The sequence below is a fragment of the Kogia breviceps genome, chromosome 3 (assembly GCF_026419965.1).
Source record: "Kogia breviceps isolate mKogBre1 chromosome 3, mKogBre1 haplotype 1, whole genome shotgun sequence".
NCBI lineage: Eukaryota > Metazoa > Chordata > Mammalia > Artiodactyla > Physeteridae > Kogia > Kogia breviceps.
In genome coordinates, this window is record NC_081312.1 from 94,447,218 (window position 1) to 94,467,682 (window position 20,465).

General features: G+C 41.9%; 1 protein-coding gene across 1 annotated transcript in view; it reads right to left on the minus strand.

The window, feature by feature from the left end:
* The window catches only part of LOC131752221 (aromatase-like), a 29,462-nt gene extending 10,514 nt beyond the window's left edge, over window positions 1-18,948 (minus strand). The window contains exons 1-5 of the mRNA XM_059056380.1: window positions 18,804-18,948; window positions 16,647-16,797; window positions 10,458-10,612; window positions 8,065-8,241; window positions 5,210-5,324 (exon numbers count right to left, since the gene is read on the minus strand). Coding sequence (XP_058912363.1) covers window positions 5,210-5,324; window positions 8,065-8,241; window positions 10,458-10,612; window positions 16,647-16,797; window positions 18,804-18,948 — 743 coding nt within the window. The remainder of the gene's footprint in view (window positions 1-5,209; window positions 5,325-8,064; window positions 8,242-10,457; window positions 10,613-16,646; window positions 16,798-18,803) is intronic.
* Between the last annotated feature and the right edge of the window lie 1,517 nt (window positions 18,949-20,465).

Consider the following 20,465-nt stretch of genomic DNA (forward strand, 5'->3'; position numbering starts at 1 on the left):
GTACCAAATGGCTAAATCCAATTATGTTTTCTGCTATTTGATTGGGCCAACACAGTGCTTAAATTAAACATCAAAAACCAAAGCTGTTTCTCTAATGATTAATGATGTTGAGCATCCTTTCATATGTTTGTTGGCAATCTGTATATCTTCTTTGGAGAAATGTCTGTTTAGGTTTTCTGCCCATTTTTGGATTGGGTTTTTTTTTTTTTTGATATTGAACTGCATGAGCTGCTTGTAAATTTTGGAGATTAATCCTTTGTCAGTTGCTTCATTTGCAAATATTTTCTCCCATTCTGAGGGTTGTCTGTTGGTCTTGTTTATGGTTTCCTTTGCTTTGCAAAAGCTTTGAAGTTTCATTAGGTCCCATTTGTTTATTATTGTTTTTATTTCCATTTCTCTAGGAGGTGGGTCAAAAAGGATCTTGCTGTGATTTATGTCATAGAGTGTTCTGCCTATGTTTTCTTCTAAGAGTTTGATAGTGTCTGGCCTTACATTTAGGTATTTAATCCATTTTGAGCTTATTTTTGTGTATGGTGTTAGGGAGTGTTCTAATCTCATACTTCTACATGTACCTGTCCAGTTTTCCCAGCACCATGCTCAACATCATTAATCATTAGAGAAATGCAAATCAAAACTAAAATGAGATATCATCTCACACCGGTCAGAATGGCCATCATCAAAAAATCTAGAAACAATAAATGCTGGAGAGGGTGTGGAGAAAAGGGAACACTCTTGCACTGCTGGTGGGAATGTAAATTGATACAGCCACGATGGAGAACAGTATGGAGGTTCCTTAGAAAACTACAAATTGAACTACCATATGACCCAGCAACCCCACTACTGGGCATATACCCTGAGAAAACCATAATTCAAAAAGAGTCATGTACCAAAATGTTCATTGCAGCTCTATTTACAATAGCCAGGAGATGGAAGCAACCTAAGTGTCCATCATCAGATGAATGGATAAAGAAGATGTGGCACACATATACAATGGAATATTACTCAGCCATTAAAAGAAATGAAATTGAGTTATTTGTAGTGAGGTGGATGGACCTAGAGTCTGTCATACAGAGTGAAGTAAGTCAGAAAGAGAAAGACATACTGTATGCTAACACATATATATGGAATCTAAGTTAAAAAGAAAGTCATGAAGAACCTAGGGGTACGATGGGAATGGAGACACAGACCTACTAGAGAATGGTCTTGGATGTGGGGAGGGGGAAGGGTAGGCTGTGAGAAAGTGAGAGAGTGGCATGGACATATATACACTACCAAACGTAGAATAGATAGCTAGTGGGAAGCAACCGCATAGCACAGGGAGATCAGCTCAATGCTTTGTGATCACCTAGAGGGGTGGGATAGGGAGGGTGGGAGGCAGGGAGACGTAAGAGGGAAGAGATATGGGAACATGTGTATTTGTATAACTGATTCACTTTGTTATAAAGCAGAAACTAACAACATTGTAAAGCAATTATACTCCAATAAAGATGTTAAAAAAAAGAACTGAATAAATGTGAAGTATTATTAAGAGAAAAAAATTCTAATTAAGTCAGAGGTTTTATTCTTAGGACTAACTGTGAAGAAATTGAAGGAAGGTTTGTTTATATGTTATGATTGCAGTATTGTTTACTACTCAAAATAAAGTGGTTCTCCTTTAAAAAAAACCAACAAAAAACCAAAGCCAGTGAATACCTTTAGTGGGAGCATGCACTCTAGTCTGCCATGGGCACCTGCATTTCCTGTGTCTTACATCCACCCAGCCTACTTTTATCTGCATAGTCCCGAAGACTGTTGAGTTTGAGTTTCCTCTTCTACACAGGAAGTATTCTTCCTGATATTTATCTCATACCTTGCAGTTTCTGCCTCATAGTAACACTAAGTAAATATTTGTTGAATGAATGACTGGCTGCATCAATATGCATATGCATTTTGACAGTGTGGAGGAGGGAAAAACACCTTGGATAAAGGGTCAGGTTCTGGTCTGGGTTGTTGTCGTTCCACATAACCTACTTTAAGTCTCTGAGTCTTATGTCTCTTTTAAAGTGAAGGGATCAGGCTAGATGAACAATAAGGCCACCTTGAGATCTCAGTTCTGTTATCTTTGACTTTGTCTTTAAGTGTATGCATTCACGTATAATTGTATTGTTCCCCAATCTCAGGCAACAGTGTTCTGTATTATGTTAAATGTACAATAAATCTTTCTTTCAAATTCTTTTTGACACAGTTGCCTACACACTTAAATACTCTGTTGACCTAAATAGCTCTATGTTTACTCCAGTTCAGCAGGAAAAGTAACGGAGGATTCTTTAAGATACTTCCTATCTTTAAAAGTTTTTTTGGGGGGCATCTCAAGGAAGATGTTTAAACATTCTGAGAGATATTCTTCAGGGTAGTATGTTCATTGTGTCATTCTAAATAAGGATGCTTACTATTGTGTATCTCTGTGAGTATGCTTTATAGGCGTGCGCACAAACACACACACTCACCATTCCAGATACACAGCAGGGATATATTCACGTTTATTCATTTATCTACCCATCCATTTGTTCAGCAAATATTTGTTGAGTATCTCCTACACTTATTCAATAGTGGGCTAGAATGCTCATGGCATTCTGACTTAAGCAGTGGCCCCCAAATGGCCTGGGATGTATTGAAATGCCCCTAGACTTTGAATTCCTAGAGAATTTCTTGATGGAGCTGCATCCACTTCTAAGCATCTCCTTCCTCCCTGGGCCAGAATCAGGGGCCTGTGAATATCCACTGGGATTCAGGTTAAAATTTGCTTCTGCTTAAATGTATGTATTTGAATTTGTATGTCATTTAAAACTAGGAGAATTGAGTTAAATGTCAGTTTCCAGGAAATAGGAAGTCTCTAATTTACAAATTATATTACAAGAATTCCTCTGTTTGTATGAAAATAATGGTGACTAGGTTCCTAGTCCAGGCCACAAACACTTATTTAATGTTTTCTGAGACTGAAAAGCCTACATTTGACAAAACAAGAAGTAGAAAACAATACTGTTCTAATATTGGGAATTCAAAGAGGGAAAAATATAAAATTGAATAAATAGGGATGGAAGTAGATGTCCCAGAAACCTTTACATATATATATATATATATATATATATATATTTTTTTTTTTTTTTTTTTTTTTTTTTTTTTCAGTACGCGTGCCCCTCACTGCTGTGGCCTCTCCTGCTGCAGAGCACAGGCTCTGGACACGCAGGCCCAGCGGCCATGGCTCATGGGCCCAGCCGGTCCACGGCACGTGGTATCCTCCCAGACTGGGGCACGAACCCGTGTCACCTGCATCGGCAGGCGGACTCTCAAACACTGTGCCACCAGGGAATCCCTACATAAATATATTTTTAAAAATATTGGTATGAAAGACAAATTCTATATGATCTCTCTTATATGTGGGATCTTAAAAAAACAATAACAAAAGGAGAAATCCCAACCTCAGTTTTACAAGAAGAGATTGGTGATTGCCATGGTTGCTGGGGGTAGGTTGGGTGTGAAATGGGTGAAGGGGGTCAAAGGTACAAACTTCCTTCCAGTTATATGATCAATAAATCATGGGGATGTAATGTACAGCATGGTGACTACAGTTAATATACAGTATTGCGTATTTAAAAGTTGCTAAGAGAGTAGATCTTAAAAGTTATCGTCACAAGGAAAAGTTTTGTAACTATGTATGGTGAAAGATGTTAACTAGATTAATTGTGATGAACATTTCTCTATATATTCAAATATTGAACCAGGCTGTACACCTGAGACTAACATAATGTTATATGTCAATTATGCCTCAAAAAAAGTATCAGCATTATTGCAAAGGCATGCCGGGGAAGGAGATTAAAAGATTTCTCTAGGTTTTTACTGCTCTAGATCAAAGGAGATAGTACATAGTTCACTAACCATTGGCAAATTTATATAGAGAGGGAATGTTGTTGAGATAGTTTTAAAGAAAACAGAGGAACTGTTATACAGTTTCATGTTATAAGTTTCTATGGGCCTGCAGACCATACTGAAGCTAAACTAATGACCACGTTTAACTGTGGACCAATAAGACTCTTTAGACGACCACAAATTCTGACAGCAGTGAAGAGATGAACCATTTATCTTATCGATTCAAGTCACAATAAGCTCCGGTAGAAACAAAGAGAAATGTTTAAAGGGCCAAGTGTCCAAATCATCCACCTGATACTCATCATCCGCTTGAAATAAAGCAACATCAGGCTGACTTCTTGGAGACTAATATTACTGAATTTCAAAACACACAAACAGGATGAAGTTAGCTCTTCAGGCAAGTTTGAGAAATTGTAGAGACGGAGAATTTAATATAGTCAAGGACATCTGGGAAAGATATGAACAGAAGGATGGGGAAAGCTAACATGTTTATTGCCTACTATGTGTCATGCTTTGTGCTGATTGCCTTACATAGAGGATCTCATTAACCTATATTGCCAACACGGAGGGTATGTTATATTTTACTTTAAAGAACTTCCCAAGGACATTTGGTTACTAAGTGGTAGAAATAGGATACAGACCAGATCTGTCTACCTCTAGATCCCCTGTGCTTTCCACTGGTGGTTAGAGGTGGCATGTATAGTGGCTGGAAACTTATACTCTAAAAACCCACTGATTATCCAATAGGTCATTGGGCCATTTGTCTAGTCTTCTGCTAGATTAGTCTGAGATCAAAGCAAAGCCATTTAATGACAGTTTTAGGATCCCCCAAGATATAAGATACATAACTAAACAAACAATACATCTTATAAAAGTTCATCATGAAAAAATTCTCTTGCAACTACTGTCAATTCTTACAAGTTGAATTAAGTTAAATTCATTCAGAAGCAACACAATAAAATGATTTATGTCTCCATTTTTCCAGACATGCAAAGAGAATTTTGACTAATAATAAGGATAGGTTCAGACAACCCTTCTCTTCAACTCAAAATACACAGCAGTGTCCTAGATCCAGAGATGGAGCTCTCAGCCTCCTGGGGGAAAACTGCCCAGGGCCAAAGGCTTCCTTTCCTCTGTAGTCTGGCCACATGCTGCCAAATTGCTGTAAGAAGTGCTTCACCAGCCACTTAACAGCTCCCTTGGTTCTGGAGAGGAAAAGCTTGCCAAAGAGGCCAGCAGTAACTAAGACACAGTACAGATCAATCCAATCTCAGCAATAAATATTCCAAAATATGTTACTTACACAGACTTTTCATACTTTCTGCATAGCCAAGATATCTTAAAGAAGATGTCTGGTTTGAGAAGGAGAACTTGCAATGCATCAAAATACCCCTGGATTTTAACCACGATGGCCCTTTCTGGAAAAACAGAAAAATATCAGAAGTGATGAGCAAAAATGTGAGCCCAAGAATGGTACACTGCTCAGAGAAGATCCCCTGTAGACTCTCCCACCATCTGGGACTCTGAGCAGGGCAAGGTTCCACCTTCACTGGGTGTTTCAGCCAGAAGAATGCCACTAAACAAATTCAACAGTAATTTATTCTGCTTGGCATCTAAATTGGCCACGTTAACCAAAGATTTGCCAGTTTTCAAGTTTGTGCTAGAGACACAGCCTAGAATCTCACACGCTTCTCCATGGCTGAGCCTCCAACTCCCTCCTGTTTTCCTGACTATGGGAAATAAGAAGTAATTAATGCTTTTATGGCCTCAATTCTGGCACCTGGAAAGGCAAAAAGCCATGCTGCTCTGCTGTTTATATTTCAGTCCAGAGTGTAGAATTCATCTTGGAATCTTCAGTGCCTTGTCTTGAGTCTTGTGCACAGTCATATCTTAACGGATGTTCTTGAATTAAATTGAATACTAGAGAAAAGAAAACCCCTGCTTTTTTCAAATTATATGCAAGAGAAGGGAAGAGACATAAAGATGCAGAAACTGCAGTTCACAGAAATGAAGAAGCTTGCCCAACACCATAAAGCCAGAGTGGCAGGAAGTACCTAGGCTGGAGCTCGATTCTATCTGACCTCAGGGCCATGTCCTTTCCTCTTTGGTGCACTGGATCCCTCAGGCCAAATGAGAGTTTAACAAGGACGCGGTGAGCAGAGGGAATTACACATAAGTCTGTATGGGTTATGCAGGTTCTTATACCGCAGTCTGCATCCATAAGTTAACAGAGAGCTGTACAATCCCCTTTACTTGATCCCTCCTAAGAATCAAGGCCAGTGGGGAACCAAGGAGCAGGGACTTCTAAAACAGGTACCTGTCATACCTTAGGAGAGATGTGCGTGGAACAGGCAAACAGGACTTTCAGAGTCCCTGTGTGAAAGGGGATGAGGCAAGAGGCTGTGACTGATGTCCTCAGAGTGAATGGGGCTCCCATCCTAATGTCAATCAGATGGGGTTCCTATGACTCTGGTAAGGAATCTTTAAAGAGCTGGGGAGGTGAGGCGAGGAGGGTGGAGCAGAGAAAGGGAGGGCTTATTGCTTGCCTGCTTGTCCAAATGTGGTCAATCAGGGAGCAGGTGTGATAGCTCAGCTGGTTTGGGCAAGTGTGAAACTCGTGCCTTGTTCTTATGCCTGTGATGTTCTTCCTTCAGATCTGCACGTGGCTCATCGTCACACTTCATTTGGGGCTATTTTCAGATGTCCTCTCCACAGAGGCCTTCCTAACCACCCTTTCTCTCCACAAGAGCTTTGGCCTCCCTCTGACCTCCCCCTTCACTTTCTAGCCCTTTTCCCTGCTTTGTTTTTTTAAGGCACTTATTATAGCCTAATAGATTACTAGATAGTTAGTTGTTTACTGTCCATATACCCACTAGGATTTAAACTCTTTGAAGGTAAGGACTTTGTCTTGTCCACTGGTCTATCCCCAGAACCTAAGCCTGGCATGAAATAGGCAATCAATAAATATTAGTTGAATGAATGTATGAATCAGTGAACACTGCTTGAAATCAAGTCAGGAGAAATTACATTAAGCTGACAGCAGCAGAATGGAATGAATCCACATGATTAATGTTTGTTCTTTTGTTGGTGGTAGAGTTGCATGTATGTGTTTAATATTTGTTTCTGTAATATAGTGAGGAAAGCAGTTTCTTGAGTGAGACATCTTGCCAGGATTGTTATAAATGCTAAGTGACAAAGTTTATGTGAAGCAACTTTTTATACTGCTTGGCACATAGTAGATACTAAATTAATGTTAGTTATCATCATCATTTCCAGCAGCCTCAGTACCCTTATCATATAGAGTCAAAATTTTCATACTTAGTGGCTTTGAGGAAGAGGTGTGTATGTACAATTATGTGTGTGTGTAGAAAGATGGAATGTGTATATGTGTTTGTATGTGTGTGTATATATATAAATATACATATATATATACACATATATGTGTATATATCATGCCCAAAAGAATGCTTGGTAATGGTTAAATACATAGGTTTGGTGGTAGGATATATTTGTGACCAAATCAAATGATCACATCTGTTAAGTTTCAACTGTGGGTAGAATCCTATTTCCTAGAGCAATGAAGAGAGATACAAAAGAAATAGAAGATGGCCCCTGCTGTGGATATTTATGACCTTATAAGTGAACAAGGCAGACATACCAGGAAAAATATTTGGGAATACTTAGAAGGGTTTAAAGAAGAGCAGTATGCAAAAGAGCATATCTTTGCTTGAGTCTGTTATCCTTCTCATGCCCTGTTTAATACAGGGCTGAATGTCAAATCATAAGAATGAAAATTTCAGGGCTTCCCTGGTGATGCAGTGGTTGGGAGTCCACCTGCCGGTGCAGGGGATGCGGGTTTGAGCCCTGATCCGGGAGGATCCCACATGCCGTGGAGCAGCTGGGCCGGTGCGCCGCAGATGCTGAGCCTGCGCTCTGGAGTCCGCGGGCCACAACTGTTGAAGCCCGCCTGCCGCGATGTTTGCATGCCTGAGGCCTGTGCTCTGCAGCAGGAGAGGACACAGCAATGGGAAGCCCGTACACCTCAAAGAAGAGTGACCCCTGCTCGCCACGGCTAGAGGAAGCCCGCGCACAGCAACGAAGACCCAACACAGCCAGAAAAAATATATATATATTTTTAAAAAGAGAAAATTTCAGTACCGTCCAAGGGGATCCCCAGGAAGAGCTTGTTAGAGGTGTCCAGCATGATGTGCCGCACGAGGGTCAACACATCCACATAGCCCAACTCGTTGCGGACCTCCTCCAGCCTGTCCAGATGCTTGGTGATGGAATCAGCACAGATGGTCACCATGCGCACCAGGCCGGGGCCAGACAAAGCTGAAGGGTACACGTCAGAGTGAGCCACCACCAACTCCAGGGCACACAAACTATCAGGCAATTTCAGCTTTTTATGTTTGGAGCTTAACTGACCGCAAATTTTTATTCAATAAATGGGTGGAAATTTTCATATTCTTTACATTTCTCTATATTCTACTAAATGTCTACTAGAAAGTATCACTTTTATGATTAAAAATGAATGAATGAAAAATAAATGTTTTTAAAACAAATGATTCAAAATTAAACTTTTATTCTAACTATGACAAATCATTTGTGAGATTGCAAATGAAACATTTAGTATTTGTGATCATAAATTACAAATCAGTAATTTTCTATATTACGTACATTTCTCTCTAAAGAAGGTTTGGATTTCACTTGGGTGATATTTTATGTTTCAGTAGGTGGCAGAATATTGCTACAGAACTATTCAAATTGGATCTTACCTTTTAGATCTAAGGTGCTTCCAGTTTAATTGTAGTTCATATGTGTAAAGTCCTAGTCTTATAAATTACCAAATGTACCCTTCTCTTAATTTTGGTTTCTCTTCAAACTACATCCAGATTTATTGTACTCAATCAATGTCATAACAACAAAACAAAACTTTGTTGGTTGAGCAGTCTTCTTCACAGGACTGGGAACACTGGGGACAGTGATAACCTATTAGCATTGTTCTTCAAGTCCATAATACAGGGTGGCCCTCGATATATATTTGTCAAAAGGAGGAATGAATGAATAGATGAATGAATGAATGAAACCAGGTAGAGTGAACTGGCTCTGATCTCTCTTTCTTGGCTCCTGACCATCTGAGCATCTAGTGATCCTAATGGTAGGTGGTCTAACATGAGTTTAACTCTTAAAGTCCTCCTTTCTCTGTTTGTTCAAGGTTGCTCTAAGCTTTCTTTAGGAGTAATCTCTTTTTTATGTCTTTTTTATTGAGCTTGCTGTTAAAGTCAGAGCCGTCAAACAAAACAAATCAGCTGTGCTGCAGAAGCCCCTGAAGGCACACTTTGCAAATAAGAAAGGAAACCTGGTGAGTGGTCCTAGAGTCTAAGCATTTCCACCCATGTATAGAAAGGAAGTTTGGGTTGGCAACATACTTTCTGACTTTAGGAGGGACCTGGAGATATGAAAGGCCAGGATGCTGTTTCCTGGGTGACTGTCACAGTCACAAGTGAGATAAATGATTCCTCAATGAATCAATCCTTTGCATGGAAGGGTTGGTTTTGTTTATGAGTCCCAGACTGATGCACGATTTGCCACTCTCAGACTGATGTATGATTTGCTTCTACATTCAAGAGCTTGAAACCACATTTCAAATGTATAAACCACTTCAAACGTATAAAAGGAATGGGGAGCCTCTAGAACCTGGAAAAGGCAAGGAAACACTTTCTCCCTAGAGGCTCCAGAAAGGAACACAGCCTTGCCAGTGCCTTGATTTTAGCCCCGTGAGACCCATGTCAGACTTTTGACCCATAAAACTGTAAGATAATGAATGTGTGGTTTGAAGCCAAAGGCTTCCATTCCAGCAGCATATAGTAAAGGGGGAAATCACTAGATAAGGAGGTTTGTAATTCAGTCTCTGCTCCTCCATACCTGGCTATGTTGCCTGGAGGAATATCACAAACTCTCTAGAAATGTACTCCTTAAGTATAAAACTCAGTCTGGATGAAATGACATATACAACTCTTCTCAGTTCTAAAATTCTGTAATTTATTTGCAAATTGCTATCTTAAGACATCTGGAATGTCAGCCAATGATTCAGCAAGCATGTTGGTTATGCTAAGTCAACTATATGGCTGACATACCAAGTTCTTAACTGAAGTGATCTTAAGTATACAGGGTGCCAATTCTCCTTCACACTCATGAAACTGTTTGTGGGTCAACAAGAAGGACAGAGTTTGTGTTGGGTGAATACGTAGGCTCTGGGGTTGTATCCTGTGCTACCATTTGCTGTTGGTGAAAACTTGGGCAAGTTATTGAAACTCTTTATACCTCAGTTTTCTCAGTTGTAAAATGGAGGTGATAAGGATATTAACACATGGGTTTGCTGTGGGATTAAAGTTATCAACGGCTTAAACAGTGCCTACTACATAGTACATGTATAATGAATGTTGGCTCTTATGATTTCAAAACTGTGAAGCAGCAAAAGTTAAAAATGATTTCAAGAAGGCATATTCATAGACAAAAGAGCAGAATGTAGCCACACATCTGAATACCTTTCATAAAGTAAGTTCTAACAGCTTTCCAGAGGACTGGATTATTATTAAATATGATGCCTTTCTCATGCATGCCAATGCACTGCAACCCAAGTCTGCTGCCAAATCGGGATGTGTAGTGATAGTGCTTCATTACATGGAACACACTTGAGGACCTGCAGAGAAAGCAAACGTTGGGGTTACTTGTTGAGGGTCAGGAGAACTCAGTGTGATCAGTTTGTTTACCAGGTGGCTCTCATACCAAATGCCTGTTGATCTAAATGCAATGCATAATTTCTAGCATTCAGATTAAATAAGCACTTGTGTTAGCACAAGAACCTCCTTCTCCAGTTGAAACATTTCTACCTGCTAGCTCTCTGTTTGAGCATCACTAAAGGTCAACACACACACAGACACACAGACACACAGAATTATTTATTTCCCCTTATCTAACTCCAAGTCACTAAAATACTCCCCACTACTGTTGTCAGAGCTGCAAGGCTGTAAGAAACTGAACCCTCCACACCACCATATTCCTGAGAGCCTCCAGCACCCAAGCAGCCCGTCTCCAGACAGTGCTCCCCATGTAGAAGTGAGCTTCATAAAAGGAAGTTGCTGGAATAACTGAAGTCTTATCTCTTTAGTTTGGAAGCAGCAGTTCTGCCTTGTACCACCCGTCCCCCAGAGGCTCTATTCAGGCCTGGCCCCTCCGGGGGGGTATCATTTTAGGACTGAAGGACATCTCATGGGCACCTCTGGCCCTAGACTTGGCTGGCTGGGCTGGCCTGGAAGCCTCTCTGTGGTGGTGACAGCAGCTCTCTTGGGGCTCCGTGTCCATGATGATTCATCAAGGTCTCCAGGGTCACAGAGTTCTCCAAGGACATAGGACGTGCTGAGCCATTAGATAGCCCTTGCTGTGGCAACCCTGGGACCTTGCCAGGAACCGAGGCTTCCTTGAACTTCCTGGTTCCTCTTCCACTGCTCTGCCCTCTATTCCCACCCCCAGGCCCACTCTTAAGGCCTGAGCTGGGCCTTCAGAGCAACTAGGAAGGAGCAGGCAGCCCCTCCCCATCCATGTCCTCCTTCAGGACTTGCTTCCCGCCCCAAATCCTAGTCTAACTGGGGCACGATAAGGCAATGAGCATTATAACATGTTGTAAAATCCTAGCTGAAGACGTCATGGGGACTCCACGTGTGAGGAGAATATTTTCTTAGGATAGTGGTTCAGAATTCTTCTGCAGAGAGACTCACTTTGTTGACAAGATGTTTTATTAAGGTTGATTATAAATTAGGCTATGGCATTGGAAGTGTAAATCGATCGTTTAAATAATTTAACATTTGAGAGCATAAAGGATAAATGGATAGTTAGTCTCTTCAGGATAAAAGGTTGGGTGGCTTTATTTCTTCTATTGTATTTTCAATACGCAAATCCAGATACTTCAATTTGTATTCCAGGGAATTAATTTGACTGATACATAGATAAAATTTTGTCCTGTATATGACATCATGATATAGAAAGGACTGAAATTCTTATTAATTAATAGACTTCAGAATTCTGGCTATTCGTACCATCCCCTAAATCACTCTATAATCAAAGCAGCAAGTAAGTAATTGGTATACTCTTTACTCACACACTCGGATCTACAAATTTTAAGTGATTAGGTGACAAGCAGGATACTATTTTTCTGCTCTGACCTTCAGAGCTTTTGAGTATATCATAAAACACATTTGTCTGTCCATATGTTTTGAGGAATTACTGGTCAGTTAAAAACTTCAACCCAATTAAATGTTAGTTAATAAAGAGCGAACAATTAAGTCAATTGTCCTTTAGGGGGCACCAACATCTCAGTTATCCTGAGACAGAGACTGACTTGGCAAAGAACAAAGTAGGGAAGACAAGTGATACAGCAAGCAAAGTGTCACCAAGGACGAGCAGTTTAAAATAAGGTCACGTATCAAAAGTAGGCTGGCTGTATCTATCTGGAGTAAATCAGGAAAGTAAAGAAGGGAAGGTTGGTGATGAACTAGGGATGTCAGCCCAGAGCTCCCCTGATATGCAGGAGAACACTAGAGATCTCCTTCCCACAATGCGGGCCGGCCTGTAACACCAGGTGAGGGAGATGTTACATTGACTGACTGGCTGGCTGGCTGGCTGGCTGGCTGGCTGGGAGAGTGAGGACGTCTTACCACTGAGGAGAGACAGAGTGAGGCCCCAAGCTCAGAAGGGACAGGGGGTAGTGTAAGATGCCTGATCCCTGGGGTCATTATTCTTCTTGAAACGTGACTGAAGCCAAAACACATCCCCAAAGATGGCAAACCTAACGTCTCTTCAAAATGAAAAGTAGCCAGGAAGTAAGTCTTAGGTGGTAAAGAAAAAGCCACCCTCCCGTTCTGAGTTTAAAGAACTCACAGACCTGTGGTCAGGTTCAAGATTGATGAGTACTAGAAATAGGGGGGAGACAATCAATGGAATATTTGGTACCAAACATTTAAAAACATGTGCCTTGTGTAGACCTGTTCTGTGCCTGTGACTTATACTCCATCAATCCTACCACATTTTCCCTGTCCTTTGCCCTCTAATATCCTTACGCAGGTTTGATACTGAGGTCACTGCAAGAGAAGAAGAATCTTTGCAACAAAGAGATCTGACTGTAACCACCCTAAGCTGATCAAATTTAGTATCACTAATATGAGACCACCTTCCCTGGTCTGTTGATGTGATGCAATGTGAAGTGCCTAGGACTAACAGGAATGTATTATTACAAAACAATTAACCTGAATTGAATAGAGCCTATAGACCTAGTGTTCAGTTTATAAGCAATACCGGGAATAGAAGAATATGTTCAATGACAGCATAATGAGACACTGAGAGAGATTTGGAATGTGGGACATCCTGTAAGACAACTGAGGTGGTCTCTTCAGAAGGTCAAGGTCATGGGGAAAAAGGGCAGAGGACTGCTCTTCTACCTTTCCTGTTCATTTGAACTTTTGTTACTAGAAAGTAGGAAAAATATTTTCTTGTCGATCTTTAGAGTCTCTCCTTTTCATGCATCCTCAAGTCCCTTGACCCTCTGCTTACTTTGTCCTAGTTGCCTGGTAAAACCTCAACCCTGGCTAAATCCAACTCTCAGTTTAGCTTGCTCTGTGCTTGCACCTGGCAGCTGAATGGGGCCGGGGAAAAAAACCATATATACACATGGACACGTACACACACACACACACAGAGCAGGTCTCAGTTAAATTCAAGTGGGCCATTAGTGCAGCTGGCAATTCTACTACATTTCCCAAGTCCAGTCACTCCCTTGCTTTCCTGGATGACTGTTACATCCTGTCTCCTCTGTCCCCGAGTATTGTACTTCTCACCTTTATTTCAACTACAGACTTCGTTTCCTATTTTATTGAGAAAACAGAAGCAACTGGAACTTCTGCAAGTCCAACCACCAGCATCAGTGCCCATATATTCAACATTCCCTCCTGTTACTATGGAAGAACTTCCAGGTCCCTTTTCAAGGCCACATCCACTTGTTACCTGGACCCCCTTGTCATCTCACCTGGCATACTCCTCTGTGTGCTGCATCACCAGTTTCCTCTGTAACTCATCATTCCCGTCAAAACACACATGTCATAATATCTTGTATCTTAACAAATAAAAACTTCTTGGACTAAACATCCCTTTCAGCTCTGTTCCATTTCTCTGCCTCCTTTATGGCAAACTCCTGGAAAGAGTGTCTATACCTGCTGCCTCCAATTCTTCTCTCCCCATTCTTTACAGTGGTCAGACTTTTGCCCCCAGCACTCCATTAAAACTGCTCTTGTCAAGGTGACCCATGACCTCCCTGGTGCTAAATGCAATGCTCACATGTCTGTCCAGTCAGGTGGCACTATCTGGAGAGTTGACAATTCCATCCCCCCTGACATGCATTCTCATCTGGCTTTCAGACCACCACACTCTCCTGGTTTTCCCTTCTCTGTGTGGCTGTCCTTCTCAGCCCCCTTTGCTAGTTTCTGACTACAGTGGAAGGTCTGAATGGTTTGATACTGAGGTCACTGCAAGAGAAAAAGATATCCTGTATATCCTAGATATCTTAATATCCTATTTAGCGGTACTAGACAAGTCAAGTCAAAATATCTGAAATAGAATCCTGGTTTCTCCCCATCCCAAAGTTGCTCCACCCACCTCATCTTCTATATAGCCCATATCTACCTGATAATGGTGTGGACGACCATCCTGGTTTGCCCAGCTTAAAACTCCCACAACATGGGAAGTCCTCTGGTTCCAAGTAAACCAAGACAGTTGTTCACCCTACTGATAATACTATGTTATAACCTTTTATTGTTGGTATATGAATACTGTAACAATATATTCCTTTACAAGGGTAGGGATTTGGGAGTGATTTGTTCATACCTGTCGTACATAATAAAGTTCTCAATACATATTTATTTAATGAATGAATGGAGAGCCAATAATGACTATGATAGATTAGGATCATCCAGTGCTTAGTGTAATTCTCAATAGTGGATGCTTACAAAATAAATAACGAATTCCCTATAAATTTATACACAATTAATACAGGTATACAAATACTATAACAATAATTAGTATTTAAATGGCTAACATGTGCAAATATGACCCCAATTAGCATGTTAATTGCTAATTCCCCTTTATGGATGCTACCCACATTCTCCTTTTTCATACTATTACAAACACTCATATATGCACATGACATACAGTGTCATGCGTAACGTCTGTAGACCCTCAGTAATTTAGAGCATCCCCGCCTGGGAATCGTGCACACTTTACTCACTTTAAGATGATCAGATGGAGCTCCCCCCAGAGCCCCCAGTTGCTCAGGCAGAATCCTGGCAGCACTCGTGCCTGACGTCCCCCCCTGAAGTTCTGCAGCCCCCCCATCCCCGACTTCAGAACTCGGCTGACTTGAAAGTTGGGGCATAATCTCAGCACAGTTGTAATGACTACAGATGTCAAACTTTTCAAAAGAGAAAAAAATCTGGCAAACTATTCAAAGAAAAAGAAAAGGCTTTCTGAGGTCCAGTGGGGTCTTTTCAAGAGGTACGGGTAGTTTTGGAAGGACCTGAAGAGCAGACAAGGGAAGGAGATGGGGACAAACATGTCCTATTCCCAAGGGGAGCTCAGCCCTTAACAACAAAATTGAGCGGCTCAGAGGCAATTATAGAGAACACAGTGACTCCAACCAGAGAAAAGCCTATGAGGACAGAACAGGGAAAGAACTGGGAGAGCTGGGGGAAGGGCAGAGTGGGTTGTTGTCCAGGTCCTCAGCGTGAATCAGCACCTGACCCTGTCAGGGTGGCTAAGGTCACTTTCCTAACTAGGATAGCAGAGTGATCAGATGCCACCTGTGCTGTACGAGGGTCCTATTTCAGGAATTGCCTTTGGGGTTCCTGGGAATTTATCTGGTGATCTAAGTATCTAGTGTCTACGAGCAATTTCTATCCTGGTCCTCTGGTCCTTTCTCACGTGCTTCATTCTTCCCTCCAGGTCTAGTCTTGCACTCCCAGCACCTGAGCTACACTTAAGGGTAAGAAAATTAGACAGAACCCATCCAACCTGCTTAGGTGTTTCCCCAACCCCAGGGAAAGGCCCTCTACTCTGGAAGCTTCTTATCTTCTCTCCTCCTCAAGCTCTGTAGCATGTTGCAGTCACTTGGGGGGCTCTAAACACTACTGATGCCTGGGTCCGTCCTTCCCAGGAGACTGTAACAGTTGGGTTTGTGGCCTGGGCAGTGGGTTTTTGTGTGTGTGTGTGTGTGTGTTTTGCGGTACGCGGGCCTCTCAGTGTTGTGGCCCCTCCGGTTGTGGATCACAGGCTCCGGACGCACAGGCTCAGCGGCCATGGCTCACAGGCCTAGCCACTCCGTGGCATATGGGATCTTCCCGGACCGGGGTACGAACCCATGTCCCCTGCATCGGCAGGCGGATTCTCAACCACTGCGCCACCAGGGAAGCCCGGCACTGGGGCTTTGAACAACTCCTTGGGTTACTTTAATATGCAGCCAGGGTGAGAAGTACTATCCTAGATCCTGAGCTTCAGGCATCATCCTTCATTTTAAAAGTAGTAAAAACACATCTTTAGCAACAGACATCAAGATATCGAGATAAGTTTGTTTGGTTTTTAATATGAAAATCCCAGCCTTGATTTTTAAATATGTCCCTGATTATTAACAGGCTTACTTGCTAATAATGAGGGTTTCCTCTCCATGTATCCAGACTCTCACAAATTCACCATACATCTTGTTGTAGTAATTGCAAGCGCTGCCATTCCCCATCCAGAGGAACCTGCAGTAGGAAATGAGGGGTCCAATTCCCAGAAAGTAGCCAGGACCTAGGGAAGTCATCAGATCACAATCAGTATTTCTGCAACACCAAAAAGAACAATTGCTTTAAATTACTGCTATTCTTGTTCTTTTGATCTGGATGTCCTTTTTAATCTTCTGATGTATATAGATAAATCACACACACAAAATTATTAAAACAACACCACAAGTTAATGTGACGCTCTTCACAGCTCCATGAGTAAAAAGTAGTCCAGAGTCTGTACCACTCCAGTTCCATTTGGTCTCAAGCATTTCAGTCTGAATGGACTGAAATAGGTGTCTACTCTATTCTTGCTGTGTTAAATGGTGTCAATGAGTTTCAGATACAAGTCAATCAGTCCCTCTGGTAACAGGCACGAAAACCAGGACAAGTGACAAGCTGACGGGTCTGTCTGGCTGCCTAGTTTTGTCTGAAAACTTTGGGTTTGAAAGCACCAGTCAATGGAATGGGTGGGTTTGAATTAGTCTGTAGTTTGGGTGTCATCTTTTTAACTGTGAGAAACACGGTCTGCAAAGACAATGTCCCAACAAAAAGCATGCATTCCTTTTTTATTTCCTTCAAAAATGATTTGGTTTAAAAAGAGAATCTTAAGCTAAGTCTCAGGAGACAAAATAAAGCTAAGCATTGAGGAATGACCAGTGGGTCTGATCAGTGTGTGGACCAGAGTCTGAGTCCAGTGATGTGGTTTTAGTGAAGAGCTGTGGCCCTTACACCCTTGCTGACGCAGACGATGACAGAATTGTGAGGAGTGTGAATCTGGTGAACAGCCAGGGGAGTTGCTGTTGCTTGTATCAGAGAACAAACTTGGCAGCTTGATTTTAGTGGTGGTGGTGAAAAGTTCGTCAAAAACTTGTTGGAATGGTTTTAGGAGTTTTATTGTAAAGTTATACCATTTCTATATCTTACTCCTTTAATTCCATTCTGTCAGTGAAATAGTCATTCAGCCAAAACTCACACAACTATCTGAGGCAGTACAGTGCTGATAATTTAGATAATCTAAGTTTTGGAGTGAATCATTTAAATTGGATGTCTAAGCCCAAATCTGGCAAACATGGTTTATTCCTTAACTTTGAAGTAGCTGGGTTAATGTGGAAAAGATTATCAGGGTATTCTGTTTGCCCTTAGTGGAAAGTCTTTGTTAATGTCTATATAACCAAAACAAGTTTGGGAGTCTTGGGGTCAAGGGGTCTTAATCTTAGGATTGTTCTAATAACATTATATGTAGATGATTGACTTACAGAATTTTTTATGGGACTGGGGACACATGCCTGCCACGAGGAATTTTCCAAGAAATTACAAAGCCGTCTGATATTTCTGGGAATTCTGAGTTAATCTGATAGTGTAGAGTGATGTGGTTTCTACTGGAATTATCTGGATAATTATACTCTAGTTTTGATTGATCCACAGAGTTTGTGGAAGATTCTTTCAGGGTGTGAGTTTCCAAAGGAGCCATAGTGTTCCCCATTTTTCTTCCACTGTCTAGGTCCCATCCAGCCCTTATGGTGGTACTCACAGCACCTCCACGACCAAGAATAAAAGAAAATGAAGAGTGGGATAAAGAGAAGGAATAAGTTCAAGAAGGGAGAGGGCAGAGGACATGGATGAGGCAAAGTGGGAGGGAGACAGAAAGGAGTACAGAAGGCATTCCAGAGACATTTTCACCTTTAGACCAAAATTGGAATGAATTTAAATTTTAAAAAATCCAAAACCTGGAATTTTACCTTGTTCCACCCCATCTTAAATTTACTTTAAAGGATACTTTTGCCAAGTCTGTTTTACCAAAGCAAAATGCAGACTGGAAGAGATTATCTCAGATTTTTTTTATGCTTTCATTTAACATATGCAGATAATTGGTAGAAAAATGTTCACCTGAATTCATTTGCTAATATCCTGTGGGCTTCAGCCATCTCCTTAGGTTTAATCCTCGCTGTTTTGCAAAATTGTCTTTACCCTCATGGGCCAAAAGCCCAAGGAAACACTCTCCTTAGATACAGAACTAAATAACTGACTTACCTGGTATTGAGGATATGTTTTTATAATTCCACACCAAGAGAAGAAAGCCAGTGAGCAGCATGATTGCAATGCTGGCAACAGGCACAACTTTGGACACCGTGCTGGTGATGTTATAATGCACTGAGTTCAGCACTTCCAAAACCATCTTGTGTTGCTTGACCTCAGGGGAAGCGACTTAAAGTCCTGTGGAAATCAGAGTGGCAGAAAAATTAGAGAATCCGCAAAGGTACATCTAGGACTCCTGTTGCTTCAGAGGATGCTGTACAGTAGAGATGGTGCTTTGTTTTATAATATGATTGGACATTTAAACAAGACAAATTTGTAGTTACAAGTCAAAACAAGCAAGCCCAAGAGAGATCTTTTGGCTTGAAGTGCAGCATTTCTGACCTTGGTAGAGTCTCAGTTTTATTTAGACACTTGGTCTGATACAACCTTATAGTCTTGCCCTTGAACAGGTAGAGTGACTGAATTCTCAACTGAGAGCCAAATTTCTTACCAAAATACATGAAAATGAAGCTCATTCCAGAGGTGGAGTCATTCTGTGACTTCATCAGCATCTGGTTTACGCAATCTTTTCACCTGGAGGCCAAATCAATTTTTTTTGTTTTAAAGCAATCCCTCACCCCCTTCCTGTTCGAAATTACTTCCCCCAAAGAGTAAGGTTTTCCAGTAAGAAGGAAAACTTCTAACTTCTCACTCTCTTCATCCATTCTTCTTCTGACTTTTTGACCATCTTTATGACCATAAATAACCTTAAACTCTTTATCACGTAGATTGCTTATCTCCACTTCACTTAGTTCTTCTTTTGGGACTTTATCTTATTCATTCATTTGGAACATATTTCTCTGGTGCCTCATTTTGCCTAATTCACCATTTTTATTCCTATGTGTTTGGTAGATTGGTTTTCTTTTCAATCTTGGAGAAGTGGCCTTATGAGCAAATGTCCTATGGGGCCCATTAGCGCACTCCCCTCTGGTCACCCAAGCAATAAGCTTTAGTGGTGCCCTCTATGTGAACTGCGTGGGTCTGTCTGTTGTGGCAGGCTGACTACTGTAGGCGTGGTGGTTTGTGTAGCTGCACCTGTGTCAGGTTGGTTGCCAGGCCCTGCCTTGGGCATAGGCTGCCCCCTGTAGGTGGGCAGGGCTGTGTCATGAAATGATTGGCTACAGAGCCCTGGGAAAGGGGGTCCTTGGGATCAGCCTGTCGATGGGTGGGGCCATGGCTTAGGGGTATCTGGGCCTGGTGTACGCCCACTGGTGGGCAGGGCCAATTCCTGACTTGTGTGGCCGAAGGCTCCAGGCTGACCCAGAGCTAGTGATAGCCCACTGGTGAGTGCACCAGACCCCGACACAACTGGCTGCAGTGCCATGGTTTTCCCAGGGCTATTGTCCACCCAGTGACGGGTGAGGACAGTCCCAGGCCTAGGGGTGACTCACTGGTGGGTGGCTCTGTGTCTTGCTTCAAGGTCCTGAGTTTCTGTTGTAGATGTTAGCTGGCTGGTGGGCAGTGGCAGGGCTGAGGAGGGGCCTCAGGGCTAGTGCTGACCCTCTGGTGGGCAGAGCTGGGTCCCAGGGTCTCTGGCTGCAGTGCTCTGGGTTTCAGGAGTGGGCGTCAACCTGAGGGTGGTTAGGACCAGTGCTGGGGCCTGCCTGTGGTTGGTGA